Raw genomic sequence first — 27,720 nt, forward strand, 5'->3', positions numbered from 1 at the left:
CATCTGACTCGCGGTTCCGTATGCAAAGAGAAAGGAGACCCTGTGAAATCGACGCAGACGCTTCTTCACCGAACGCACCTTCGGTCGCAGCTTCGTCCTGGTCACGGTCGTGGAGAGCCGAGCACACGGTGGTAATACACTATTGACGTTCACACACCTAGGGGCAATCCAGAGTAGCCAATACACATAGCGGAATAGGAGGAAGGTCGGAGGAAAGCGGAAAACCTGTCGGAAACGCACAAGGACAAGGGAAGAACACGGACATTCCACACGGACAGCAACTCGCACTCAGGATCAAACAGCGGCAGTGCCTTCTGCAACAATATAAAGCTCGGGAATTGCTGAAGACGCGTTCTCAGACGGGGCTTTTATCGAGACCGTTTACCGTCTTTCGAAAACGTCCGACAAAGTCATCTGGTTTGTCTGTGAAAACTGTTAACAGTGTCTACTGTATTAAAAGGCACCTTGTTTATACCTACGTGTTGTTTTTTCCTTCAGAAAACGTCGGAAGGGAATTGTTTTGTTCGGTCAGACGGTGGTAGTGTTTTAGACACGAAGCAGAATAAATCAGACCTTGTTGTATCAGACAGATCGACAGAGAAAACGCATGCGATTATGAGGAGTTAAATAAAGCAACCGTTTGGTCAAAAGGTCAAACTAGCAAACGTGGTTAAAGTCTCCGTGAAGCGCCTTGAAACGCGTAGCGTTACCCGACGTGTTGACGTAATCTCCACTGAAACCGGAAGTCAGGGCGGGACATATTGAGAGGCTCCTCCCGCTTTTTAAATGGCCGATAGCGTTTAGCTTTCCTCACATTTTTCTGTGCCTTGAATCGGGTCGTCAGTCAGTAAGGGATGTTGAACATCAGTGTCATTCGTCGTGTTTGATCTCGATGAAGACCACATGACTTGCCTGGTCTACAGTCCTCAAGAAGCTGACATTCTTTCTCCTGTGATAACTCGCCTGCAATTCTTTCATAATCTGACCGCATGGGTTTTGTCCTCTATCGGGTCGCCCAGCGATGGTGTCCTTTTCAGAAGGTATTCTTGCCATTCCAATGGATTGAACCTCCTTGCAGTGCTCTGTATCGAGACCACATATCCCCATCTGATTTGTTTGTGGTTCTTCAGTTTCCCCTTGTACGATACTGTTAGATTTCTCTGTCCTGTCCTGCTCGCTCACTGGTTTGGGCTTCAGTATGGTTCTGGGCCATGAGAACCACGTTATGTCTTTTGGTTAGACGGAGAAGCCTCTCCGTGGATCTTCTCCCTGAGGAGCTGTCGCCTCCTTCACATGGCTTTCCTCTCTGCCTCCATTGTCCAAGCCCTGCTCCAGTGTCTCTCATGGAAACGCACCAGTTTACGGAGGAAGGATCCCCGTAAGCTTTTAGGACAGTGGCAGCTCGAGAGTGTGGCTACCGACTGACGTTTATCCTATTTCCAACAGTGAAGGAGGCGGGAAGACTTCCGCACGTCCTAATTTTCAACACAAAACTACACGTTGCATTTAGTAAGAAATGTTTATTTCAAAAAATTAAAACCATTCTACAAACGCATTTGCAACAGCAAATACCTTAAACTGTTAAAGAGCGAACTATTTTCTAAGTGGGGGCAAATACATTTGCTTGTATAATATAAAGAGAGCAAAAACACGGGTGAGCAAATGTAGGAAGAAAAAACAAACAAACAAACAAACAAACAAAAAAACAAAACCAGATGTGCTAAAAGAAATAAAGCTGAACTATGAGTAAAGTAAATAATGTAGAGAAATAATGAAAAAAAAAAAAAAAAAAGAAAAAAAAAATCGAGCTTATCTACTGAAGGAGTTGTTCTTGTATTTAAAAAAAAAAAAAAAAACAACAACAAAAAAAAAAACACCACACAACTCACTACAAGTGCATGAAGATAGAAAGATGGGGGGGGAGGGGGGGAGACAAGAAAAAGAAAAGAAAAACAGGTCCATGGGAATTGATTGATCTGGTCCAAAAGTTTTAACGAAGCCCTTTAACCAACGGACAGCGCGCTCCCCAAGAAAACGCCAATTAAAATTCATCTTTAAAAAAAATCCCAGGACCTCGACGCGTCACACTTTATCACCCCTGTAGCTTTTTAGTTAGCGACGCCACAGATTTTGGACTGAAAGCGGCGCTGAGACTTTTGGACCAGACGGCATCAAATCCACGGTAGAACGATATTTCACTTCTGAAAACACTAGGTGGCAGTGCCTGCACTGTTATGAGCTGAATGAACACTGAACAGAGTCTCTTTAGAGGATACACTCTTACTTACGACTAGAGTTTATACAGCTATGACGCTACCTACACAGCTGAGTCAAAGTCCACCTGCTATCACACACATGAGCCGATACGGGAGCGATCTATATAGAGAAAATTACAGAACGGCAACGCTCTAATGACGCCATCGTCGATAAATAATTCTAACTCTGACGTGGGCTGTAACAGCATCCTTCTAGTCTAGACCATTTCGGAAGAATGTTCAACAAACGACGATAAACACAGTACAACAGCGTCATTATGAAATGAAGTTACCCGATTAGAATTTCCTATCACGGACTCGTTCAGCCGCCAGTTTGTTCCTTCAGTTTGTAGGATGTCGCTATACTTCATTCTCTTCACTCTTGGGTTCTATAGATGCATATATTTTTATAATATAATCTACAAATTTTTTTTTTTTGACATTATAACCGTTCATTCTGTGACTATATACAGCTCAGGCCAAAAAGAAATGAAGTTCAAATCTCAGTGAGTGGAAAAAGACTTGAGATCTTTCCATGAGAACTTAAAAAACAAACAAACAAATAAACAACACACGTACCAACACATCCATGGTTTACTATAGTTTGAGAGTATTTAAAAAAAAACAAAAAAAAAAACTGTGTTGAATGGGAGCAATGGGGCACCCGTTAGGAAATGTAAGCGCTTTCGGCATGTAAAAAAAAAAAAAAAACAACCCGAAAACACGCCACTTGCCGCAGTTGTAGTGCCTTACACTGCAAGGTAAATGGATAAACGATACACACGACGACACACTCGGATATGGTTAACGGGTATAAATAATTAAACATAGTTCTACTATGACAATAAATACATCCAAATTCTACATAAATAAGGAAATGGAAGAGGCTGAAGAGGTGTTTGTGTGACTGACAGAAGACGCTCACTTTTCACGATTCACACGCTGCTGTTGAAGAAGCGGAGTATGGCCTCGAACGGGTGACGATCCCTTAGCAAAGACTCCGTCGATGCTAAACCGTGACCGTAAAAAATCGATCCTTACGGTCTACCACCGCGTCAAAACCATTTTTTTTCCTTTTCTGAACGACCACAGTTGATTTGCGTGAGCGAGTCTATGGTAGAGAGCGTTAAGGCCTTGACTTATATCGGAGTACAAATCGTCTGTGTGTCCCCTTCCTTCCTTCCTTCCTTCCTTCCTCCGTTCCACCACGGTCGAGATCTATGAATAGAAAGACGTGACAAAAATCCTCACTAGCGTGTAGTGTAGTCTAGGGGTTCAACTGCCTGTAGTTTCAACCATAAATGTGCACGAAAACCGATCAGTCAAAAACTTAAAACGTTCGTCCGCTATAGTTACAGCTGCTTTTCGCCGTCACCGCTGGAGAGAAAAAAAAAAAAATTAAAAAAAAAAATAATAATAATAATTCTTTGCGGGCTTCGGACCAACCTGTAGTTTACAACAACAACAACAAAAAAAAAATAAAATTAAAAAAAAAAAAAAAAAAAAAAAAAAAAAAAAAAAAAAAAAAATCGCCTGAGGCCAGTGCACAATTTAAGACAAAGCCACGCTGTTACCTAGCGCGAATCTTCGCTGAGTCCAGTGTTGGCTTCAATAAAAAAGCCAAAAAATAAAATAAAATAAAAAAAATGCTACAAACTGAGATTTAGGAGACAAACTAAAGGTTAACTCCGCCCTCTGGCTGTCTCAAACACGACATTCTCTTCATCATGTCAGACTGCACTCGTGTTTCGATCAACTTAACATCGAGAGATATATATATATATATATATATATATATATATATATATATATATATATATATATATATATATATATATATATATATATATATATCAGAAAACGTTGCCGTGACGATCTGCGGAACGTCAGTGCGCACGTGCGGATGAAAGAGGAGCCGAACGGAGCATCGCTTCTCTCCGATTCTCACGTGCAACCGCATCCTCCGCGGTACAGTTTTACGATTGTTTACATGCATTTTCTTTTTTCTTTAATAGACTTAAGAGGTAATGGGAGGCATGAAGATGTGTTCAGCTACAGCAGCCAAAAAAAAAAAATATAATAATAATAAAAAAAAAAATCAAAAAATCTAGCTCCTCCACATGACTCTCGAATGCCAAGTTGCTTGTTATAGTTCACAAGTCTAGTGTTTACACGAGTTTTGTTCATATTAAAACCAGCTCATCGTAAACGACGCGCGCGCCGTCAGTCCGTTACAGGCTGTGAAAAGGAACGGCGCGATACTTTCCGATTTACAAGTTGGTTACGATTGATTTTTTTTTCTTTCCTCTCTCCTCTTTAAGTAATCACTCGTATTTGTAGTATCCGCGCTCGACCGAGCGGGACGCGATCTGCTCGGCCGAGTAGCGCTGGTCGAGGTCGAGCAGCGCCTGCAGCAAGTGGTTGATGTTGGCGCGGAGTCCCTCGCGCTGCATCCACACGCGCAGCAGTTCGTACACCTTGTCGCTGGCGTTGTGCGACTCGGCGAGCTTGATGGCGTTGTCGTTTACGCCGATGCTGCGAAAGAACTTGTTGTGCACGCGCACATCCAGAACGTCAAACAGGTCGAAGCTCTTGCTTAGAGACACCTCCTCGGCTGTGGAGAGAGAAAGAGGACGTTCGGAATGGACTACACATACAGATACATACGTACGTAGATATTTATATCAAATAGATTTTTGAAATCATTTCCAAACGTTCATCGAGAAAGCCATTTAACATGCTTAATCACGCTACTATTTAAGATTCTCACTCTAGAAATATTTACTGCAGATTTATTTTTTTATTTTTTTATCATTATTGTTAAATATGCTAATGCTCAGTTTTTAAATGCAACACTTATACGTGTACCGGTCAGTCCATGCAGGATTTCGGGGAGTTTTATTTTGTGATCGTGTTGCTTTATTTTGCGGCGGCTTTTTCCTTTTCTTTCAAAATTTCATTTATTTATTTATTTGTGTGAAAAACTATTTGGATCGGTGAAATTGCAACTGCGCGAAATAAATCTGCACTCAGTCTTTCGCGGTGATGTTTGCTGGTACACGAGACCTTTTTAACTGTACTCGTGTTCGACACGCGCAAACCGGCGAGGGCTTCGGCGGTATACGCGTTCGGATGACGTCACACGACGCGTCTCGGCCCAGGTCTGCGGAGAATCTGGAAGAGAACGCAAGCTTCTCTGAACGTCGTGGAGTTTGCTTGATTTCGTGTTGACGATTAAACGGATTGAACCGTTCAAGGATTCAACCATTTAAAGCAACAGCAGCAATGTGTGTAATGTGTGTTCCCTGAGTGGAGGAGGATGACGAAGCAAATCTCTCTAGAACACACGGACAGTTTGAGCTGTGTGTGTGTGTGTGTGTGTGTGTGTGTGTGTGTGTGTGTGTGAGCGTATTCATTCGAAAAGCATTGTGTGTCTGTGAAAGAGATAGAACAGCTGTTAAACTGAAGTCTCTTACCAAGTAATGGAACAAGTCTTCTGGGTGTGCCATCCTCCTATTAAAATAAATAAATAAATAAATAACCCAAAACAAACAAACCCCAAAACAGAATTAATGTCCTGTTCTCCGAAACAAACAAACAAAAATCTGTCTCTTCAGTACAGTACGACTGCTGACTTTACCATGACTCATTTGGGCTGTTTCTGAATTCCTCAAAGGATCATAATAGAACAAGTCTGACATGTAAATGGCGAAGTCTATTTGAAGCGGGAGTGCCCGATCCTGCTAATGGGAAAAAAATTGCGTCTTGAGGTTTAGATTCGCTCCGTGATCCAACACACCCAATCCAGCTGATCAAGGTTGTCAGGAGTGTGCGGATTTTACACATGGGCGTGTATAGCATTGTTTGGTTCTATAATATTTGGCTCGTGACACGGAGATGACGTGTTTAAATGAGTCGCATTGATTCTTTAAAGCATTAAAGCAGACGTGCTGATGGGAACAGCCAGAGTGATCCCAGATGTGTGCTTACATGGATAATAATAATAATAATAATAATAATAATAATAATAATAATAATAATAGCGGGCATTTTGGAATTCATTTTGGAATTCGTTTTGGACAGTATGAGGTAAAAGTCCGACAGTGCACAGGACACAGAAAAGGCAACCGTGAGAGTATAAAAAGTGTTTAGTGTGACTGTTTTCACGCACCCTGGCCCATGGCTCCACCTCCTTCTCATTTGCTGAGACAGAAGGTGACATGTTGACTGGCAGGGCTGACAGACTGGTCTGGGAGGAGCTGGTGGTGTTTGGTAGGCTGTCCCCAAGTCCTCGGTCCTCGTCTTCCACCGGGATGCTTTTACCCCCTGGGCTAAGCGTCTCCTGCAGCAGGAGCGGACGAAGCTCAGTGCGAGGCAGCTCCGCCTCCTCTAATCCCGCGTTATGGCTGTTCTCACACTCCTCAGAGGTACGGACACTAACACCGTCCTAAAAAGACACAATCAATGGTTGATCAGAAGTTGTACTAACAAATATATATATCATCAACACGATTATTTATGGGGTGTGTCGATTGGCCTGAAGCGTAAAAAAAGGGACTTACTATTGGAATCTTTACGTCATGATTTTGAGCCACTGGGCTTGCTGAAAAGAGAGAGAGAAAAAAACAAACAAACAAACAAAAAAACGATCAATAAATGATAAACCCTTTTTATAGTCTAAAACTATGTGTCAACATTATGTACAATTACAACACAAATAGGACGATATGTCGGCAAAAGTATGTGGACACCTGACCCTCGAGCCCCGTATGTGCTTTCTGAACGTCCCATTCCAGATTTATTCCCCCGCCTTTGATGTTATAATAACCTCGACTTTTCTGAAAAGGCTTTCCACTAGATTTAGGGGTTGAGGTCGACATCTTCCACACCAACCTCGTTAAACCACGTCTCCATAAGCCTCACTTTGTGCACAGGGGCGCTGTCACGTTGGAACAGGGTTGGGCTACCCCACTAGTTCCAGTGAAAGGAAAGTCTTAATGCTACAGCATACAAAAGACATTCTAGATAATTCTATGCCCATATATGGGAGTGAAAGGTCACAAATAGCACCCCGATCATAGACTCACACATCAGACTGTACATATCAGCTGTGTTTAGACCGTCGGTTAAGGAGTTTTCCTACAGCGACAATGAGAATCGGTTGTAATGAGAATAATTTAATCATATAGTAGAAATTTAATTAGTTTAAAAACCTCGTTTTCCACAGAGTCGTGTCTTCTTCCAAACCGCCAGAGCGATGGGAACAATGACGCTTAGAAGCACGCAAACCACCACGATAAAAATCACTGTCAGAAAGGAGGGGAAAAAAAAATTTTTTTTTAAAAAAATCACGGTCAGAATGTGCATTCGTAACAGGCATGAAGGTTCGTTTTAGTCTCAATATTTAAGGAGATTTTAGTCCCGATGGTTTCAATCTAAAATGCTAAACTCTCATAACAGAAACGAGAGTGTGGTCATGTGATCGTACCTACGGTCCCATTACTTTCATTTCGGGGTGCAGGTGAGATTGTGGGCGTCACGGTGGGGTCGTGAGGTGATGAAGGCCGTTTTTTACACTTCGTGTTGGAGGTCGGAGTGCATGGACGCTCCTCGATTTCATCCGCTTTGCACCTGAGACAGAAATGAGAATTATCATCACGGATATCGTCAGTTTTGCATTTTCGATACGTTATCAACATCAAAGCCGACACGAAGTATTTAAATAATATGAAAAAATAGGACACTTATTGTCTTATTTACATGTGCTTAGGATGGGAAACAATAACTATAACTAATCTATTTGACTTTACGCAAGAAGACGAAAACCGTCGGTTAACATTATATATATATTTACATATTGAACTGTTAAGAGTATATAGTGATGGGCATTAAATACAGAGAAAGGGAGCGTCTCCTTGGCAAAAAAAATGAGGTTTTGGCCAAAAATCATGTTGTTAGCTAGTTAGATGCCATTGCGAAACTGACATGAACCGAATTCATTTTGTTTGTGAGTGGATCGCATACTCATTATCGTCGAAACGGAGCTTACAAACTCCGTACAGATGTCAGTGAGCAAAGTGTTCAAAATGTACCTAGTGCACTTCTTGCATACTTCACAGGGCTCATCTGGCAGACAGAAAGTCCCGGACTTGCATTCACACTTCGTGTCCCTCGTGTTTGTGCACGCCTCTGTTATTATCTGACCTGGGGAGCGAGAGAGAGAGGGGGAGAGAGAGGGAGAGAGAGTGAGGGAGAGAGAGTGAGGGAGAGAGCGCGAGGACGAGAGAGTGAGAAAATCAAACCACAGAATATCAAGCCTGATACCAAATAAATAAATAAATAAATAAATAAATAAATAAATACACCTGTTCAACAACAGGTGTTTTTGTTTTTTTTCCTATACTGCATGGAACTGAAGAGAAATAAATGCAATAAATATTCTAGCAAAATATCTTCATGATTTATGTGATGGAGTACGGGTTTATCAGAACAGAAATCACAGGACGTTCATGTACTACAGCGCAGATTCCCATAAACAGTGAGGGAGCTTTGATTTTCCTTAAGTCCTCATCCACACACCCTACATGAGTCAGCAACAGTTTCCATTATCTCTCTCTCTCTCTCTCTCTCTCTCTCTCTCTCTCTCTCACGCACATAGAAAGAAAGAAAGAAAAATCACAAAAACAATGGTTGATGGACAATGGCCACACCCAGACTGTGGAACAGTAGCTGATCGGTTTCTCATGGCTGAGGAAACCCGAAACCCGGCTCTATTCACGAGTGTCCATTAGAGTCCTATAGCGGTCCTATGGGACGCTGTGCGACTGGTTCATAGAGTTTACAGCGACGTTTAGTGTAGTTTTTTTTGTAATGGCCATCTCTGCAAATCTGTTGTAACATGTCATAGCCTCAGGGACAAAAACTTTCTCCTAAGCGAAAACACACAAAAATCCACAAAAAAAAACACACAAAAATTTGTATTATAAATCACTCAATCTTGATCTTCAGTGCTGGGACAGTGCTTGCTACAAAGGAAACAATAATAATAATAATAATAATAATAATAATAATAATAATACCGTGATAGACAGATATAGAAGTAAGCTACCTGCAGGGCACGGACTGCACTGAAGGCACTGGTCCATGCCGGTCGGGTGCTCGGCGTAGGTGCCCTCCTTGCATCGTTCACACGTTCCCTTCTCCAGATCCGCGGTGCACTTCTCCTTCACGTAGGTGCCTGTTACAGAAATACAAAAAACACCCCCCCACACACACTTACTTCCCTGCGATTACTTAACAAGCCAACTTTTGTGATTAAATGGAGAAATGACCAAACTCTGTCCCGAGTGAAGCTGAATTTAAACAAACCCAGTACTAAATATTTATAAAGCAGGACAGTTATCGTACGTTAATATTTCCACAGGCAACCCTAGCCCTAACGAAACAACACACATCACTTCTCCATTCCTAAGCCATATGGGAACGATGGACGGACGTTGTTAGGGCTGGCTGCTAAGCGCTCCCGTCAGAAGCGTTTCCTTCTGATTGCTGGAATGTCTTCTTAATGGATTTTACACAGGAAAAACAACTACGTCTCAAACAGGGTTTGCGATTTTCACACTAGGGGTTCATTCCTACTCACCGGCCTCGCAGTTTTCGCAGCAGAACCCCTTATGAGGATACTGCTGGTTCTCCAGACACACGTGCTGCTTGGCCGTCTGGTTCAGCTGGAAGCCGAGCTCGGCTGCTCGGCTGCTCGCCGCCGTCAGAGCCAGCATGAGAAGAAAAACCTGGTGAGACAAATGCGTTCAGGTCAGTCCACGTACCTTTCTTACTTCAACTGGAAGTGGTAGGGGAAACTTCCGAGGTCGTGCACAGACGCAACGCGCGTTCAGGACGTACGGGATTTATCGGCGACACCCACTACGTACGGCGGTGCATATACACGTGCGATAAGCGCCACGTGTGTGTACCGCTGCTAGTCTGCGCACGGATTTAGAACTTGTTCAACACGCGCTTTGATAAATGAGAACCCGGAAGATTAAAGAGAGAGATGCAAATCCATGTAGGGAAGCTAACGAGCGGGGGGCTTTACTGTACCCAGATGAAATATAAGCTAAGGACACGTGCTGTTACCATGGTTACAGACATCCCCACACATAGACGCGCACACGTACATATGGCGTAGGGGCCTGGAAACTGTAACGGACACATTTCCGAGGTCTTAACATGTATTCACGGGCGCTTTATATAAGTATAGTATATGCACTCACAGGACACTTTAATAGGAACACCCGTGCCTCTTCTCATTCACGCATCTATCCAACCGGCCAGTCATTTGATGGCTGTGTAATCCATAAAACGATGCCGATACAGGCCAAGAGCTTCAGGCAGGGCTTGATATTAAGCACCGTCATATGGTTTGTCATTCATTTCATCCAGATAGAAAAAAGGACACTCTTTATTTTCCTCAAATCGTGGTGTAAATATAATGATTTAGAAGCAATATACTCATCAGTGTTGCGTCAGCTCATATCAACATCAGAAGTGTATCATGCCTGAAGGCACTTGTCCCGGTGACTAATGAACACGAGCTGTAATAGAGGGAGGCGGCTCACTTTCTTTAAATCACAATATGAAATAATTAGCTACGGTTCTAGTTGTATAACAAGTCGCTTTAATGATAACGATAAATATAACGAGTCTTTATTAATCACGTATACGTTACAGCGGACTGAAATTCGTTTCTTCGCGTACCCCAGCATGTCAGGAAGCTGGGGTCGGAACGCAGGGTCAGTCATGATACAGCGCCCCCTGGAGCAGAGAGGGTTAAGGGCCTTGCTCCAGGATCCGACAGTGGCAGCTTGAACCCTCGACCTTCCGATCAGTAACCCAGAGCCTTAACCGCCGAGCCTCCGCGGCCCCCGTTCATTGCTTTAAATTCACCAAGAGCTACAAGCTCAAGAAACGTGTCCAAGTTTCTGCTTCCATGTCGTCTGAAATCACGAAAGACGACTTAATAGCACATACTGAATAAACTCGATTCTCCGCGGCAGAAAGGTAAACGTACACTAGGTAGCCATGTAGCACGCCGCAGTGTTTACGGTAACGTCACAGCGAGTGTGCGGAGCTGTGAACATGACCTGTCGAATACATCTCTCCAGGAAGGGATACTTTTCCTCTCCCTTTCATTTTCATAACCTGTGCTAAAATTCCACGGTGCCTTCTATTTATTTATTTATTTATTTATTTATTTTCGAGTTCCGCGCGCTTGGCCGGGTTGCGGAGGCTTGAGAAGCATTGCTTTTCGGGAAACGGAAAAGGCGCGCTCTTCGCTGCCGTTGCTTGAGGTGGAGTTGAATCGGATTCCGATTGGTCGAGCTTGCTTCAAAGTAACCGCTCGTTTAAACCGCTAGATTATCCTCAGCATCAGAAGAACGTGATCTTTGTCATAACTGAGGTCATGTTCACATTGAACATCGTTACGGGGGAAAAATGCGATGACCTTGTCTGTGGCAGGGTTGATGGGCTGGTTTACACGGAGTCGTGCAAAGCAAAAATAAATAAATGAATGAATGAATAAATAAATAAATAAATCAAGACTGGTTCAAGCTTACAGGATGGCTACGGTAACTCGAAGCCACTCTTTACAACCGTGGTGAGCATTCATATATTAATAAGTGAGTGTTTGAAGTGTAAGAAAAAAATAAATAGCTGGTTCATGAACAGTGTGTGTGTGTGTGTGTGAGAGAGAGAGAGTGTGAGACCGTTCTATCGCGAGCGCTTTTTTTTTTTTTTGCCCACTTTCCCCTCAGGCGCTTCTCTCTATTCACCATCTTTTCAGCTCGGTCACAAAGAGACGGCCGCTTTCAACAGTGCCGCTTCGAATGACCCACATTTCTTCCTCCTTCTGCTTTTTCCCCCTTCGTTTTATTCTTCTTCGTTTTTTTTTTTTTTGACGGTCACCGAACACCTCAGAGGAAACATTACACCGCCAATGGCCTACATTTCCCATTATCCTCCGGCACAAAGACGGGGGTGGGGGGGGTGGGGGGGGAGTGTGTAAAAAGCGCTTAAAAAAAGGCGAAAGAGTTGGAAACGATTAAATGCCCTAAAATGAAAATTGCGAAATGCGGGCAGCGCTGGCAGGGTGGTGTAATCAAGTGAAGCAGATGCTGCTGCTTTGTTATGGAAATGCAGTGGTCGGTATACTCCGACGCGCATCGGATGGAAATTTTTTAAAAAATTTTTTTTAAATGATTTTTTTAATGAAATTTTTTTATTTAAAAAAAAAAAAAAAAATTATATATATATATATTTTTTTTTTACAATTTTTTTATTTTTTATTTCGTGGAAATGTAACCCTGAAGATTCTTGTATGGGTGGGGAATTTTTTATATTACATATATAAAATAAATAAATAAAATAAAACCCGACAGTGTGATGAACTTAACCAGTCTTAACCTTCCTACACATAGCTCCTCGATCCGGAGTAAAAGGAAGCGTGTAGGCGGCATTAAACGAACGAGAAGTACTCTACTTCTACCTGAAGTTATTTAAATGTAGGCTGTATTTTACGTCAGTTCAACCTGTGATAACAGCGATCAGGTAAAACGGATGTAATCGCACCCCTGCTCGCCTAATCGACGGAGACGTGACGACGGGTGTTCGAGGCCCGGTTTGCTCTGGTGGAAAATAATCGGACGTGAAGAACGACCTCATCACTCTCTATAGGAATGATTCGAGAAAATAAGACGTCGAGGGGGTACGGGAGTGGATACCAGGGAGTGGGAAAGAAAAGATCATATAAAGTGCATGCGAAAGATATTAAGACATTAACTTTTTGCGTCTGTGTGTGTGTGTGTGTGTGTGTGTGTGTGTGTGTCTGCTCCAGAGGAACTCTCTGGAAAGTGGCCATGCCTTGTTGATCTAAGGGAGTTTCCTGGATTTAGCTGCACTGTCGAGACACACTCTACCCGCTCGCGTCAGAGTTTCCAACGGCACACGCTCTCCCTCTCTCTTTCTCTCCCTCTCTCTTTCTCTCTCCCTCTCTCTCTCTCTCTCTCTCTCTCTCTCTCGCTTATACACGTTCTTACTTTCTGCTTGCCGTCCCCGCTCTTCTCCTCTATCCTTCCGTCGCAGATATTCAACAATTGCGGCATTAAGGAAGTCCAAGGTGGCGGGGTGTGAAAGTGTGAGAGAGGTCATGAGAGAGAAGGGAACGAGTGAAGGAGGAAGAGAGACGAGAAAGAAAAAGAATAAGGAGGAGGAAATAAAAGGAATGCAGTGAGAGGAGAGGAGAGCACAGATTCCTCCCTCTTCAGCAACACACTGCGTCTATTCAGCTGAAAGGAACTGTAAAAGGCCTCCTAATGAGCCACACATACACCCACACACACACACACACACACACACACACACACAGCTTAGAGCGTTTCTCCAGACGCTAAATGCTTCACATGCAACGGAGCAAATGTCTAGTATCCAAAGGAATTAGCCGCACCTGTTGTGCTCCCTCCTCCACTGCACATGCGCCCTTTACTGACTCATCTGGGTCAAAGGTTGCTCCTGTTTACGTCCCGATGACCTCACGCGTGGCAAAAACGCGGCTTGGAATATTTAAACCGTGACGGTTTATTTGCACCTTGCCTTTTAGAGTATATTCTTTCATTCGTTTCATGTGCATAGCTGCACAGCTCAACAAACCGCACACTTTTTCCTCATCCTTCAATAAAAGTCAGGAGATAGTGACGAGATGACCTCACTTCCTGTGCAGGGCCCGCACATTCCAGCCTGGGTGAATCACTGGATTCCATACAGAAGGGTTGGCCGGCTCACCCAGCGGCACTGTACCAATCGTAACACATACCCACACACACACACACACACACACACACACACACACACACACACACACACACACACACACACACACACACACACAACGCTCACAGCTATGGGGGGAGGGGAGGGAAAGCCGCTTTGCACATAAGCAACATTTTTATACGGTACGCAAATCAGCCGTAAAAATACCGACAGATAAACAACTACACTGCATAATATACACTGACTGGCCACTTTATTAGGAACACATGCATGTAACCCTGCTTGTGCGTGCAATTAGCGATCGTGTGTCGTCAAACCGCGAGAGCCCGGTAACGTTCGCATCGTCAGAACGGTGGAAAAAGTGCGATCTCCGGCGACCGTGACGATGGTGCGGTTGTTGGTGCCTGATGGGCTGGGTTTGAGTACTTCAGAACCATCCTACTTAAAGTTCTAGCTGGGTTACTCCGTGTCAAGCCGACACTTGCTCTCGCAAATTCGGTGACGGCACAGACGTCAGCGTGGGAAACGAGTCAGAAAGGAACTCGAGCTTTAATTAGGCGTCTTGCTTTCGGCCGAACGGACTGAAATCGACGAGTGGAATTTAGAGTTCACGCGAAGCGGATTCAATCAGTCGGACTAGGTTTCCTGTCAAGTCGGCGCATTTGCCGTATGGCCGATAAAAGTCCGAGCCGGCCCGAGAAGGAATGTTTCCGTCCGGCACGTCCTGCAGACGTTTTGCGTTCTGCAAAAAATACATCCAGGAGATTTTCCTCATGCTGCTCATCCGGTCACTTTCAAAACGATCCAAGGCAAGAGACGGATATCGCGGACGGCGTACGAGCAGGATTTAACCCGATTCCTCGAATACGGAGCGAGCTTCAGTTGGAACACCGTCTATTCGGTGGTAGACGGATAATAATTTCGATAACTGGTCCTCCGGGCAAGTAAAAGCTCCACAGTGCTGCCCAGTTGTGTTTCTTTTTGGATGCCTGCAAAACCGACTAATAATATATGTCGAGATAGTTAAGTGCATTAATGCAGACTAAAGATAAAACAAACGAGTACATGATCACGACCACCCACGATCATGACGCTCTATGGTTTAAAAGAACCAGACACTCACTGTCAGAAACAGCCACGTTGATTCGACGTCACGTGCCGAACTCGGATTTGAGGAGACCTTCTCGGCTTTCCGAGTAGGAATTTTAGGCGTTTTCTAGTTGAAGGTCAGAAATTCCAAGGTATGACTTTTAGTCAAACGCAGCACGTTTAGTAGTACCATTAACGTTGGCTTGAAGACCGAACGGTGTTCGGACAGTGTCGGGGTATTTCATAAAGTCAGATTTAGTGAATTGGCAGAAAAACAAAACCACCCTGTAGACATCAAACGAGAGAGAAACTCCCTCCGTTAGGATTACGGGTTCGAAAAGGTACAGTCAGGCCATGAGGCTGAAATCCATTTTGACTGACGGTTGTAAATGTGCTTGGAGACGCTCAGTCAGTGTGATTCATTAACTAAAGTAATGTAGAATGTCAACATTTTCGTCGGAAACATGCGCGGCGACGCCGTCTTCCGTTACTGTAGATATCGTCGGCGTTCATCCAGAAGTCCTTTAACTCGGACGACGTCTGGCAGTTGAAGAAAAATACTAGTCAGACGCTAAGATGCTACTATTAGCATAGTCCTTCATAGCTTCATCACTTTCTTCCACAAGAACCCACACTGGAGGTTTTCCTGTTAACCGCGTCCGTTTTTAAAAGCCCTTCTGAAACTGAACGATGAAGGTTCCCATGCAGTGTGTGTGCGCACGCGCGCGTGTGTCAGTCAAGAGGAAAGTTCTTCAAGGCAGAGAGAACGCGGTTCAGCCAGCAGACACGACCAGGGGCGAATAAGATAAGGCGGGACACGAAGATTAAAACGAATGCCAAGAACCACACACGCGCATACACACACATGCGCGCACACTTCCTGTTTTCCCATGCAGCCCTAGATCCTCGTGTACGGATCGAGGAATCTAGGACTGGCTCCTGTCTTTTAGCATCCAATCTGTCGGGATATGAAAACCAAAAACCTACGTTTAGTGTAAATCAAAATGACACACGGCTTGTGATGCAAGAGGAAACATGCTCACGCGCGCACCAAAACACACACACACACTCGCTTGCAAAGCAAGTTCGCCCAGACTGCGGTGTAGCCCAGGCTGTAATAGCTGGTCAGACTGCAGACCAGCGTGGTAACCTTAACCTCCACGATGTGGGGGGAAAAAAAAAAAAGCCACAAACACTTGAAACTAGCACTCAAAGACATCACGCTGAACCACAACATAGCAACACAATACATTAGCGTTCCACTGAGCACATCATTATGCGCACACAGAGCACAACAGGAAAAACTAGGCACCTCGTAATCTAGTGTTTAAAATCGTTCCATTTCCCCAAAACGTCTAACGTTTAAAAAGTGCTAAATAATCGTCATAGCGACAGCACGAGTTCAAGAAAAGGTCAAGGACGGTGAATAAAATATGCCTCCTTCGTTTGGAAAGAAGCTGCCTTCTACAACGTTTTTTTTTTTTTTTTCCTTTACCAGAGAGTTCTTTCTTTTTAAGAACGTACAGAATAGTCGATTCGGCTGCTCTACTTTTTTTTGATCTGCTTACTTGTAAGCGAAATAACGAGGGAAGCACACACACCGGGTCACCCGAAGCGACCCACTCTACAAGCCACTGGTGATGGAATAAAACATAAGTAAGGAGTAAATAAAAAATAAATAAATAAATCAATCAATCAATCAATGGGGTGGACATGAAGGAGAATCACTGTTATCATAGCCAGCGCTCCCCTATGGAGAGGGTTCAGACCAACGTGTGTTTCCTCCGAGACACGTCAAGCCAACCGAAAGAGCACGAGAAACACGGTTATGGAAAATGAATCGACACCTTCTGATGAACCCGAACTGTGCGTTCACCGAGCCATCCTCGAGCTGTGGGATACCGCACACTGTTCCGAAGTACACGGCACAAGAGACACAAAAGCTTAGACGGACTGGCTTTTTCGGCCCGTTCGTTCTCCGGGTCTAATGAGCGAGTCATTCGTGACGCACGCGTAGTACACAAGTACAACACCTGCTACACACGCCCGAATTCAATACAAAACACATTGCGTCTGTTTACTTTCCGGTCGCTTTTATTCTAAGGGACTTACAGCACGTTCGCCTCACGCTTCCGGGGTCGGGGGTTCGGTTCCCACCGTGACCCTGTGTGTGTGTGCGGAGTTTGCGTGTTCTCCCCGTGCTGCGGGGGTTTCCTCCGGGTACTCCGGTTTCCTCCCCCATTCCAAAGACATGCACGGTAGGCTGATCGGCGTTTCCAAAGTGTCCGTAGTGTATGAATGGGTGTGTGAGTGTGTCCTGCGATGGACTGGCACCCTGTCCAGCGTGTACCCCGCCTTGTCCCCCATGCTCCCTGGGATAGGCTCCGGGTTTCCCCGTGACCCTGAAAAGGATAAGCGGTATAGAAGATGGATGGATGGATGGACGGACGGACGGACGGACGTTACTGTCGATACCCGTGATAACCAGTTACAGGCAGCAAAATACATGACCTCTAATCATTTCGTTCACTCCTTTTCCTCGTTATTTTGTCCTTGATTGTGAAACACGTGTCTTTCAACAATCTCTTCAATAGTTATGATACATTTCCGCCATATTTACACCGTACATTCCTATTTTTTTTTTTTTATTCATTTACTTGTAACAAAACTTGTAACGCCCCCCACCTTGGTTCCATTTGTGCGTGTACAATGTAGCGTCAAATAAATTAACACGTATAAGACGGGTCGTCGGTGTGCTGTTGGTCTACTAAACCCCCCCCCCCAGTTATGTAAAACGACCCAGACCCCTGCCTTACTGTATTCTCCATCCGAGGCACGGTTTAAAAAGATCCCGCTGGAGCGTGCCTAATGAGACGGGAAAACGTTCTCCAGATGAGAGAAGGATAAAAAGCATTTCCACTTTGTATACAGCTGTGTGGTCCGGTGCCTAAACAAACAACCCGGCCGGTGAAAGGACCCGAAATGAGACGCACATGGCGGCCCACCATAGAAAAGTACACACCGGAAACGAGCGTGCGTTTCCCGTGCCTTCGTCTTGGAACCGGGAAGCCGAGGGCCGGCCGCGTAAGGCTTTAGCGGATACGCCCGACCTTTACGTGCGTGCGCTTGTGCCGATTCCTAACTTTTTGATCGATTGGAATTAGTACTCGAGATGGCAATTGTCTGGATGAACTAACTATATCCTCACACACACCCCTTCTCTTCCTAACAGTAGAACGTCATGTACAGACGGGCATTATTCTACTGTATGTGGAGAGGATAAGTGTACAGTTTGTTACAGTCAATTACATCGGACGTTAGTTATTTGGAATGACAGAGATGTTTTGGACGACAGGAAGGATTTCTGATTCAGATAAGCAGACACACACCATTCTTCATTAATCCTGAGGCACAGGAATCGCTCCTTCCCAAGCATGTGAGTCTCGTTATCAAACTGCCTCTTATTCTTTTGTACAGGATGTTGCTGATATGGGAAACAGGAGGGAGATGGAGCGAGTGAGAGAGAGAGAGAGAGAGAGAGAGAGAGAGAGAGAGACTTGGAAGAATTAGACTCCGATCAGATTGGCTGAGGACTGGAAGAGAGGTCAGTTAAGAAAAGGATGGGAACCAGCACAACCCCACACACACACACACACACACACAAGCTTGCAAAAAGGTCAAGCGGTGTGACGGATGACTTTTGTGGTGTTGCTTAAGGTTTATCAACCGAACCACAGATCATGTGAAGACACACTCGAAACCGCACGGCGGACGGACGCATGTAAACACGGATGCTCGCATGCACACACGTACACACGCGCTCATGGGGAGCGTGTGAAACCTTGCGAACGTATCCTCTCGGGGAACACAGGAAGCACCGAGACAATGCAGAGGCTTCACATGAGGGCCAAACAACCATGACACACACAAACACACACACACACACACACACACACACGCACACACGTGCGCACGCACATACTTATATTAATATGTAGGGATTCCACACATACACACACTCTGACCTTTTGAACTTTGAAACAAATGTTAATCCGGTCAACCCAAGTTCTGTTTTCATTCAGCTGTCAGTATTTCGGGAGCTAAACGGTCCTGATCCGTTAAGGTCTACGGGCCGAGTCACGAGCAGAGCAAGGACCCAAAAAAACAAAGCATTTTTATTAACACAGACACGGCTTCCGGAGGAACATCCACAGATCCAAACACATGGCTGAGCGGCTTTAAAAACGTGGCTTTTTACACGTCGCCATTACATCGGATCAGAATCGCGAGCTATAGGAAGTTTAATCGTTTGTGTGTGTGAGTGTGTGAGAGAGAGAGAGAGAGAGAGAGAGAGAGAGAGAGAGAGAGAGAGAGTATAGCGTGGGAGGATATTAATAGCGCAGGAAAGCCACAGCCATGCAGACCTTCTGCATTTCAGACACGCAGTTTTAGACGTCTGGCGTCTGACTTCAGCGTCTAATAGATCGACTATCATGCCACGGTGAGAAAAAGAAAAAAAAAAAAAAGAAAAAAAATGTAACAACGCAGACTGGCTGAAAGAAAGACTTTAAAACGCAAGACAGAGATTCGGAAACCTTTGATGATTTTTTTTTTTTTTTTTTTTTTACAGTGCACTTCCTGTGTGAAAACCACTCTTCACACAATAAATAAGCAGATAAGGGTGGAAACAAAACAAAACAAAACTCCTAATTTGTGTTGATTAAAAATAAATAAATAATAAACATATAAATAAATAAAACCAACAAAAGGCTGGCTGACTTGCAGCAATTCCTCTCGTTTCTTTAACTGGAAAGCCAGTGACGATGCTAGATATCAGGCTTCGTGTGTGTGTGTGTGTGTGTGTGTGTGTGTGTGTTTAAAGCCAGCGCATAGATGGTTTTGTTTGTCCAATTAACTTTGTGATGCTGGATCCAGGACTAAAAAAAAAAAAAAAAAAAAAAATAAAAATGTACAAATAAAAAAGAAGAAGAGAAACTCTTTGCTAGAGTCGACTAAGGCGTGTTTAGTCAAGCTTATGAGATCAGTCGCCAGGCAGGATGATGGAACTCATGGCTCGAAGAGAACCGATTTAATATATCCCCCCCCCCAAAAAAAATAAAAAAAATAAAAGGATTAAGTGCTTGAGTTCGTGCTTCATGTATCTCCACCGAGGCGCTTTTGGAGACGTAAATATTCCCAGGATGAGTCAGAGTTCAAAGTCCTCCCAGACAATCACGAGTTCGACAGGTTTCCAAAGGACATCGCTGATTTCCAAAGAAAGGCACTGACTGACTCATCCGGTTATATGACAGTTTCCACCCATTAACCAGCTAGGGAGGGATGTTCAGCGCAACGTGTTAAGACGCTACGATTTTGTTTGCTACTGATCCCGGACCAGGCATTTAGGGTCTCGGACTTTACCCCGCATACCTTTACCATTAGCCAGTCATCTGGATTTGAACGACTGGCGGAAGACTGCGAGGAACTCTGAGCTGCATACCTACTGCATTAGCCACTGACATGGAATTATACAGGCAGTTGTTATATTTCAATTACTTGAAGGGATTTTTGTGTCTTTACAGTTAGCCGCTGACCTGGAATAAATCTTATTGAGGCTCAGCCAAGTGGTGACTACAAGCCATACCACTGGCCGCTGATCTTTGCGCTAAATATCTCTTTTATGAGTCACTACCTTAGCACCAGGAGGGACCTTCGGATACATAGGTTTACAAACCGTTACTGCTTTTGTATAAGACATAAAGGGGACCTTTGTTTTGCATACCCATGTTAACCACTGACCTAAGATCGGCGAGATCAGGAAAGGTTTAGAAAATAAATAAATAAATAAATAAATAAATAAAAAGTCAACACAACCCTGACCAGGCAGTTACTGATTATGAATGAATAATTCATGTATAATTATTAACTCATTTCTGTGTCCTGAAAACTTGATAAACATGCCAAGCTTGACTTCTCACTCATGCCCACGATAGAGTAAATACACCCCTGGAACAAACCGAACACCGAATCAGACACCAAGAGACTTCCTAATACAAACGTATGCTAATTTGGCATCAGACAAACACCTCCTTTTCCTATTTGTAAAGCTCAGGCAGTTCGGAAGAAGCCATTGTACCACGTACTACCGCTATCGCCTTGAGATGGTACAACCAGCAGCTTTATTCTCAGGATCTACCAGTCTCAACTCTACTACAAGAATAGCAACACTTTTCCCAACCTAGCCAACTAAACGAGCGATTACGACGGACAAAAGGATTCAACTTCAAACACCACCTGCTCAAAGCGATACGAGATACATTAACGCTTGTTGCCGTAAAACCCTATCGTGCCGATGGACCTCCGCCCGTAGGCCGGCTTCCGGCTTCCGATGAGCAAGCGCCCTTGACTACAACACGCCCGGAGTTATATTCACGTCGGGACACGCCACGCGAACACGGTACTCAATGATGTTTTGACCAACTTCGAAACGAGCCGCGTTTTACTCACGTGCATGAGCGCAAGGCATTGTGAATTTATCGGTATGTGGGTCCACCCTGGAACCGAACACCGTCTTATTGTGAGCTACACACACGGACTGTAACTAAAATCCTAAACGACGGCCGCGTTTAATTACTCGTATTTACTCTAAACACGCACCCTCAATGCACCGATGAATAAAAGGCCACATATAGAGAAAGAACCAAGAAATAAAACGAGAAGGATGATCACAGTGGAACTTCAGCTCGCTCGCTCGCTCACGTTCTCTCTCTCTCTCCCCCCCTAAATTGGGCTGTGTATCAGGCTACCAGAACAACAGGTGCACTATCCGTATGTGTAACACACCGTCCCTCCCTGCATCATCTTCCGGCGAAGGGTGCGGCTGCTTTTCTTTATTCCTGACAAAGCCTCCTCCCCAAAGACGCTCTGAAGAGGACAAAAGCCGAGCGCCGGAGAGCCGAGATCTCGAGTTACAGCCGTGTCAAAAGGCGCGCGGCTTCTGTAAAGCGCTCCCCGGAGCCGCACGTACAACCGGAGAGCGTTTCGGAACAGGGCGCCTCGTTTAAAAGCATCCCGCCTCACAGAGCACGACTTCGAAAGCCGCATTCACTTCAGGAGGAGACGAATCACCGTCGTCAGCGTTTACGACGCTCCATCCTTCGGAAAAACCGGACGAGAAACGGCGGTCGGTCGCGGACGTTTCTCGAGGTTACCCCGAACGATCGATAATCAATCATCGACCGTTCAAATCATATCTCATCCCTCGTTAGAAGTTAAAAACGGTGATGTTTAGTCATTTCTCCTCAAGTCTGTGCTATATTCATGTTTGAATCTTCAAATTAGAATGTTTATATATATATATATATATATATATATATATATATAGCTTGCTGCTGAAGTGAGAATCATAGCTCCGAAATGCACGATACACGATATTACTATGTCAATTGCGAATATAAACCGGGGGTCGACGTTTGAACCGTTTCGGAAAGTATTTCTCAGTAGTTTAATATCCGACATTTTATATACATATTAAAAAAAAAAAAAAAAAAACAGAATCCCAGACGTCTCGTTATTTATCGTGTGCCGCTGTAAACGTGTGTCTGTAAATCCTTGTTAAAAAAAAAAAAAAAGTGAAAATGTCTACAGCCCATATTAAGTAAAACATGCAAACCAGATTCACCAAATAGCAGCGTCAGTCCTGTTTATCTAACCCTACGCTGTTTAATCATATCGCAACGTCGTCGTGTTTCAACATGAGGCAACTTGATGATTAACTTCAGTATTGCTGTTCAAATAAAAGTTCTCTGTACTGGGCTACGATTAGCTGGTGTAGCTTAGCATTTGAGCTTAGAGCCTCGTCACCCACCGGCTGTGCGTCCTTGGACCACTTTTGGTAGATACCGACTCCCGGGAGCAGCCCATAAGATCTGCTGGGTAGGAGACGCCCTGACCCGGTCGTCTAGCCATCACAATTTGGCCCTTGTCAAACTCGCTCAGATCCTTACTTGTGCCCATTTTTCCTGCTTCCAACACATCAACTTTGAAAACTGACGGTTCACTCGCCGCCTGATATATCCCACCCCTTGACAGGTGCCACTGTAACGCCTCGAAATCAAGGTTATTCACTTCACCCGTCAGTGTCATGGCTGACTGGTGTGTACACACACACGAATACCGAGAGGTCTAATATAATCCCTAATGTAAACAACTGGAGCAATCCCATTGGAGTGATGGAATTTGAAAAAAAACAAAACAAGAAGATTTTGTAAATAAGTACATATAGATAGATCTATTTGAAGGACCCCATTATTAATTGTATCTTAAGTGTGTCTTTGTGTGTGGGAACTGAGAACGAAAAAAATAAAAAATATCCAAGACCACTGCTGTCTTTTTCATAGTAGGAGCAGATAAGTGCCGAGATAAAGAAGTAAATGCTATTAGCATTAGGAGGCCGGGCACTTATTGCTTGGTGTTGTAGTTATTTTAAACGGGTAAAGGAGTCGAAAAGCATCTTTTGCAGTAGAGCCGATGGATTGGGCGTATCGAGCGATATCGAGAGTCCCGAATCACCCTCTTTTTGCCACCAGAGTCGATCAGTCTTACTCCTGCATGTCAAAACACGGAGGCCGGCTTTATCAGCACTGTTGTGGGCAGAACAGTGAACGGAGGTGTTTTCTGACCGACCGGAGCACCGCGTTCAACTTAAACATGTTTCAGGGTCTTAACATAGGGCTCAAGGAGTCAATTCACCATGCTGAGAAAACGTCAGAAACGTGCGGTGGAAAAACTTATGAAAGCGGATATTATCTAGTTAGATAAGAACGTGGGTGAGGCATCCTCTCTGTATAAACATCTCTAATGGGATGAAAATTACCTCTATTCCGCTGTGGGTCACGTACGCTATACCATCCATACAGGCTGAGGAACAGTAGCTTATTCTCCCACTGACACACACACAAACTCCACCGAACAGACACACACAGGTCAGAACTCAGATATTCCTATCTTTGTTGGGACATTTGGTTCCCACCAAGATTCACACACACACACACACACACACACACCTGACCACTCTGATAATAGGCAGTTGCACCAGATTGCATCACCCAAACCCTCTCAGCCCCTCTCCCAGACGTTCATGTAAACATCAGATGGAAGATATAAAGCTCCTAATGAGCTGAGGGACGTGGCGGCACTTTCTTGTGGAATCCTGAGATGTGGAATGCTTGCTATGTTTGGACTGAAGAGATAGAAAACACACTTCCTGTCTGTGCCTACACCCTCCGATAACATCCTCCGTGCGTGTGCGAGAGAGCCGAGAACTATGTGTGTGTGTGTGTGTGTGGTGGGGGGGGGGGGGGGGGGTTGTGTGGGGAACATCTGTTTGTGTGACATGTAGAAAGTGGCAAAGAGCTTCTGAAGGACCACAGTACTTGATCGCATCCCAAACGCATGTGTGCGCGCGCGCGTGCGCGCATGAACGCGAGCGCATGTGTGGGTGGGAGTTGCGAACAAAGATTTGATTCCCGTCACCAACATCTGTGCTGACAGGAAGTTTACAATAGGAGCGGCACAGTGCTGCTGGGCCTGATTTCACCCTCTCCCGCCCCCACTCCCTTCTTCCTCCCACCCGTTCTCATCCTCCTGAGAACGCGGGACGGTTCTTCAGCGCCTAGCACGGTTTACACGTAGCATAAACACCCGAACGGCCAACCACCCCAGCTATTTTGTTTCAATAAACAACTCGGAGAAGAGCAACATTTTCAAAGTGCACTTATCTCAAGCTCCAAATTTGTGAAATGATAAAAGACCCCAACACGATCTGAACACTTTGGATCGGCTTCATAGGAGGGAAAGTCTATAAAAAATTTTTTTTTTTTTTTTTTTAAAGTCGCTAATGGTTGACCGCAAAAGCAGACGATGAGACGCATGTGCCGCGGGATTTCGTATTTATGGCGGCGGATTTTGGCGAAGCGCGTCTGGAAAAACCAACACACGGGTCTGAATGGCTCTTTGAGCACTGGAACGAGGCTCACACTGGCACTCTTTCACCAAAAAATATCCCTTCCTCCAAGTGAGGTGTGCGAGGAAAGAGCAGGACAAGGCCGGTTAGTGTGAAGCGCACCAGTTTAAATAAACCCGCACTGACACATGAGGACACACAAGGACGATTCTTGTGCGACTGAAAAATCTGCACAAACACAGACGTCCACACTGCCTTATTCACTAATGCCCAAAACTCTCTAAAGTTCACCAACAACTCTTATTTAAACGATTATAAAAAAAAATTATTCAGTTATTATTCGATAATACATCATTTAAAAAAAATATCTTAGCAGTCTGATCTTTTTTTTTTTTTTTTTTTTAAATCTTCTAAGTAAATGCTCCGGTCTGATTAAATAAAAAATCTTTTTGGTCTCCATCACATAATATATATAGTTTACTCTGAATATCCGACATATTTATCGTGTTGCACAACGTTATCTGATGACACTCTGCGTGGTCGCTTGTGTACAAGCTCGGGGTTTTTTTGCACGGCCTTCTTAATTGCGGTATGAGGACGAAGACGTTATTGACTTCTTTAGTGGAAGCAGCTGTTGGAGATGAGCACATGGCTTCAGCACACAACACAACAACAATTCACTACTGCTTCCAAAAAACAAAACAAAAAAAACAAAAAAAACCCATACAAAATAGGAAGTGGTCTTTTTCACAGCAAAAGTAGATTTGTGATGCGATAAAAGACAACACGGACGTAAAACTCACAGATTGTGCGAGAAAGAATTTTAAAGTGGGTTTTTTGTACAACAGACTTGTAACTTGAACACTATAAATGGAGCACATAATAAAAATAATAATAATAATAATAATAATAATAATAATAATAATGTTTATTATTTATGTAATTATTTAGTTACTTATTATTATTATTATTATTATTATTATTATTATTACCATTAATATGTGATAATGACAAATGCTATTACTAATACCACTACTACTACTAATAATAATAATAATAATAAGACGAAGCAGCAGTAGGTCTAAAAGCAGCTTTTGAGGTACAGATAAGCCTAACCGGATGCGTCATATGTTATCTAATGTCGTGATTTATGTAAACACACTGAATCACTAATTCATCAGGATGATCTCTCACCTCTCACCCTCACACACACACACACACACACACACACTTGTTTTACTATTCTTGTGAGGACATTCCACTGACATACCTATTAAGGTAGACAGTTAATGCTACTTTAAAATAATAAATCTTACCCTCAGTGGGCAAAAAGCAAACATTTAACTTCTTGTAGGGTTTCGGTGGTTACTGAAGGTAAGGTTAGTGTTATTTTAATAGTAGTTTAGATTAGATAGAAAGAAAGAAAGAAAGAAAGAAAGAAAGAAAGAAAAGTACCTTGTTGGGACCAGCCAAATGTCCCAACAAGGTTGAACTGTCATATTCTCATCCTTGTGGGGACATATGGTACAAAAAACACTCTCACACTCTCTCTCTCTCTCTCACACACACACACACACACACACACACACACACACACAGAGAGAGAGGTTGATTGGTTTGTATTCATTTCACAAGTCTCAATAACGCTTAATTATTGAGGTCCTTACTTTCCTTTATTTTGTGCTACAATGTGGAAATATTAGGTTACATTATAGCTGTGTCATGAATGTACAAATAAACAAATGAAATTAAACAGATACTAATGTTACTGTCACAAGTGTGTGTGTGTGTGTGTGTGTGTGTGTTCATACCGTGTGTTCCATCGTGAGCTCTTTGCCCATCCTGCTCCGTGACGGAGGGTCCTATTTGTTTCCCCCCCCACAACTTTTCCCAAAAGTTTTCCCTTTGAAAAACACGCCCAGAACAAAATAAATTCCGTTCCGCAACTCAACCGAAATCCGTATCGAATCCTACTATCCACTTCTTGTCATATTTAGCGAGCGAAACTGAAAACTCAGAGCCGCGACTGTGTGCTCACGAAGCGTCCGCCGTTCAGCAGCTGAGAAACTTTAGCCGAAAAGTTTGGGCTTCACGTAGTTTGACGTCATACCCACGTCGCGCGCCGGGTTCTCGGCCAATCATTGAGCGGCACTGAGCGCGTGCAGGGATTTCTCAGGCCTAGGGGCGGGGCCGCCATTTTAGAAGCGCCTGGTTTTTCTTGTTTGTTGTTGTTGTTGTTATTTACACAGTTGGTGTTTGTCCAATAAGCTGAATTGTACCGCAATAAATAGTACTGTACGTAAAGTAAATGTATTGTGTCTTATAAAACATGATTCTGTAGTATTAATAGTCATTCTAATAACTATTGAAGAAAGATTAAGAATAGTGCAAAGACTCGTAGCGATTTTTTTGTTGTTGTTTTTTGTATTAATATATGTATGACATCCTACAGAAGTTAAAACACTTGTCTGGCAAACAGTGTTTTGTGGCAAATTGTTTACAAGATGTTTACAAGAATCTCAGAGAATCTAGTAAACAAAATTAACAGGAATTATAGTTATCGCTTGAGAGATCACTGAGATTGGA

General features: G+C 43.8%; 1 protein-coding gene across 1 annotated transcript; it reads right to left on the bottom strand.

The window, feature by feature from the left end:
* Positions 1-4,246: 4,246 nt before the first annotated feature.
* Positions 4,247-27,204, bottom strand: tnfrsfa (tumor necrosis factor receptor superfamily, member a). Its single transcript, XM_017493199.3, has 10 exons — positions 26,946-27,204; positions 9,898-10,045; positions 9,364-9,492; positions 8,348-8,459; positions 7,744-7,886; positions 7,469-7,561; positions 6,818-6,858; positions 6,427-6,702; positions 5,732-5,768; positions 4,247-4,869 (listed from the first exon to the last, which is right to left on the bottom strand). Exons 1-10 carry the CDS (start codon positions 26,973-26,975, stop codon positions 4,580-4,582), a joined length of 1,299 nt encoding a protein of 432 aa, XP_017348688.1. The 5' UTR covers positions 26,976-27,204; the 3' UTR covers positions 4,247-4,579.
* Positions 27,205-27,720: the final 516 nt, after the last annotated feature.

The sequence above is a fragment of the Ictalurus punctatus genome, chromosome 18, assembly GCF_001660625.3.
Source record: "Ictalurus punctatus breed USDA103 chromosome 18, Coco_2.0, whole genome shotgun sequence".
NCBI classification, from domain to species: Eukaryota; Metazoa; Chordata; class Actinopteri; order Siluriformes; family Ictaluridae; genus Ictalurus; species Ictalurus punctatus.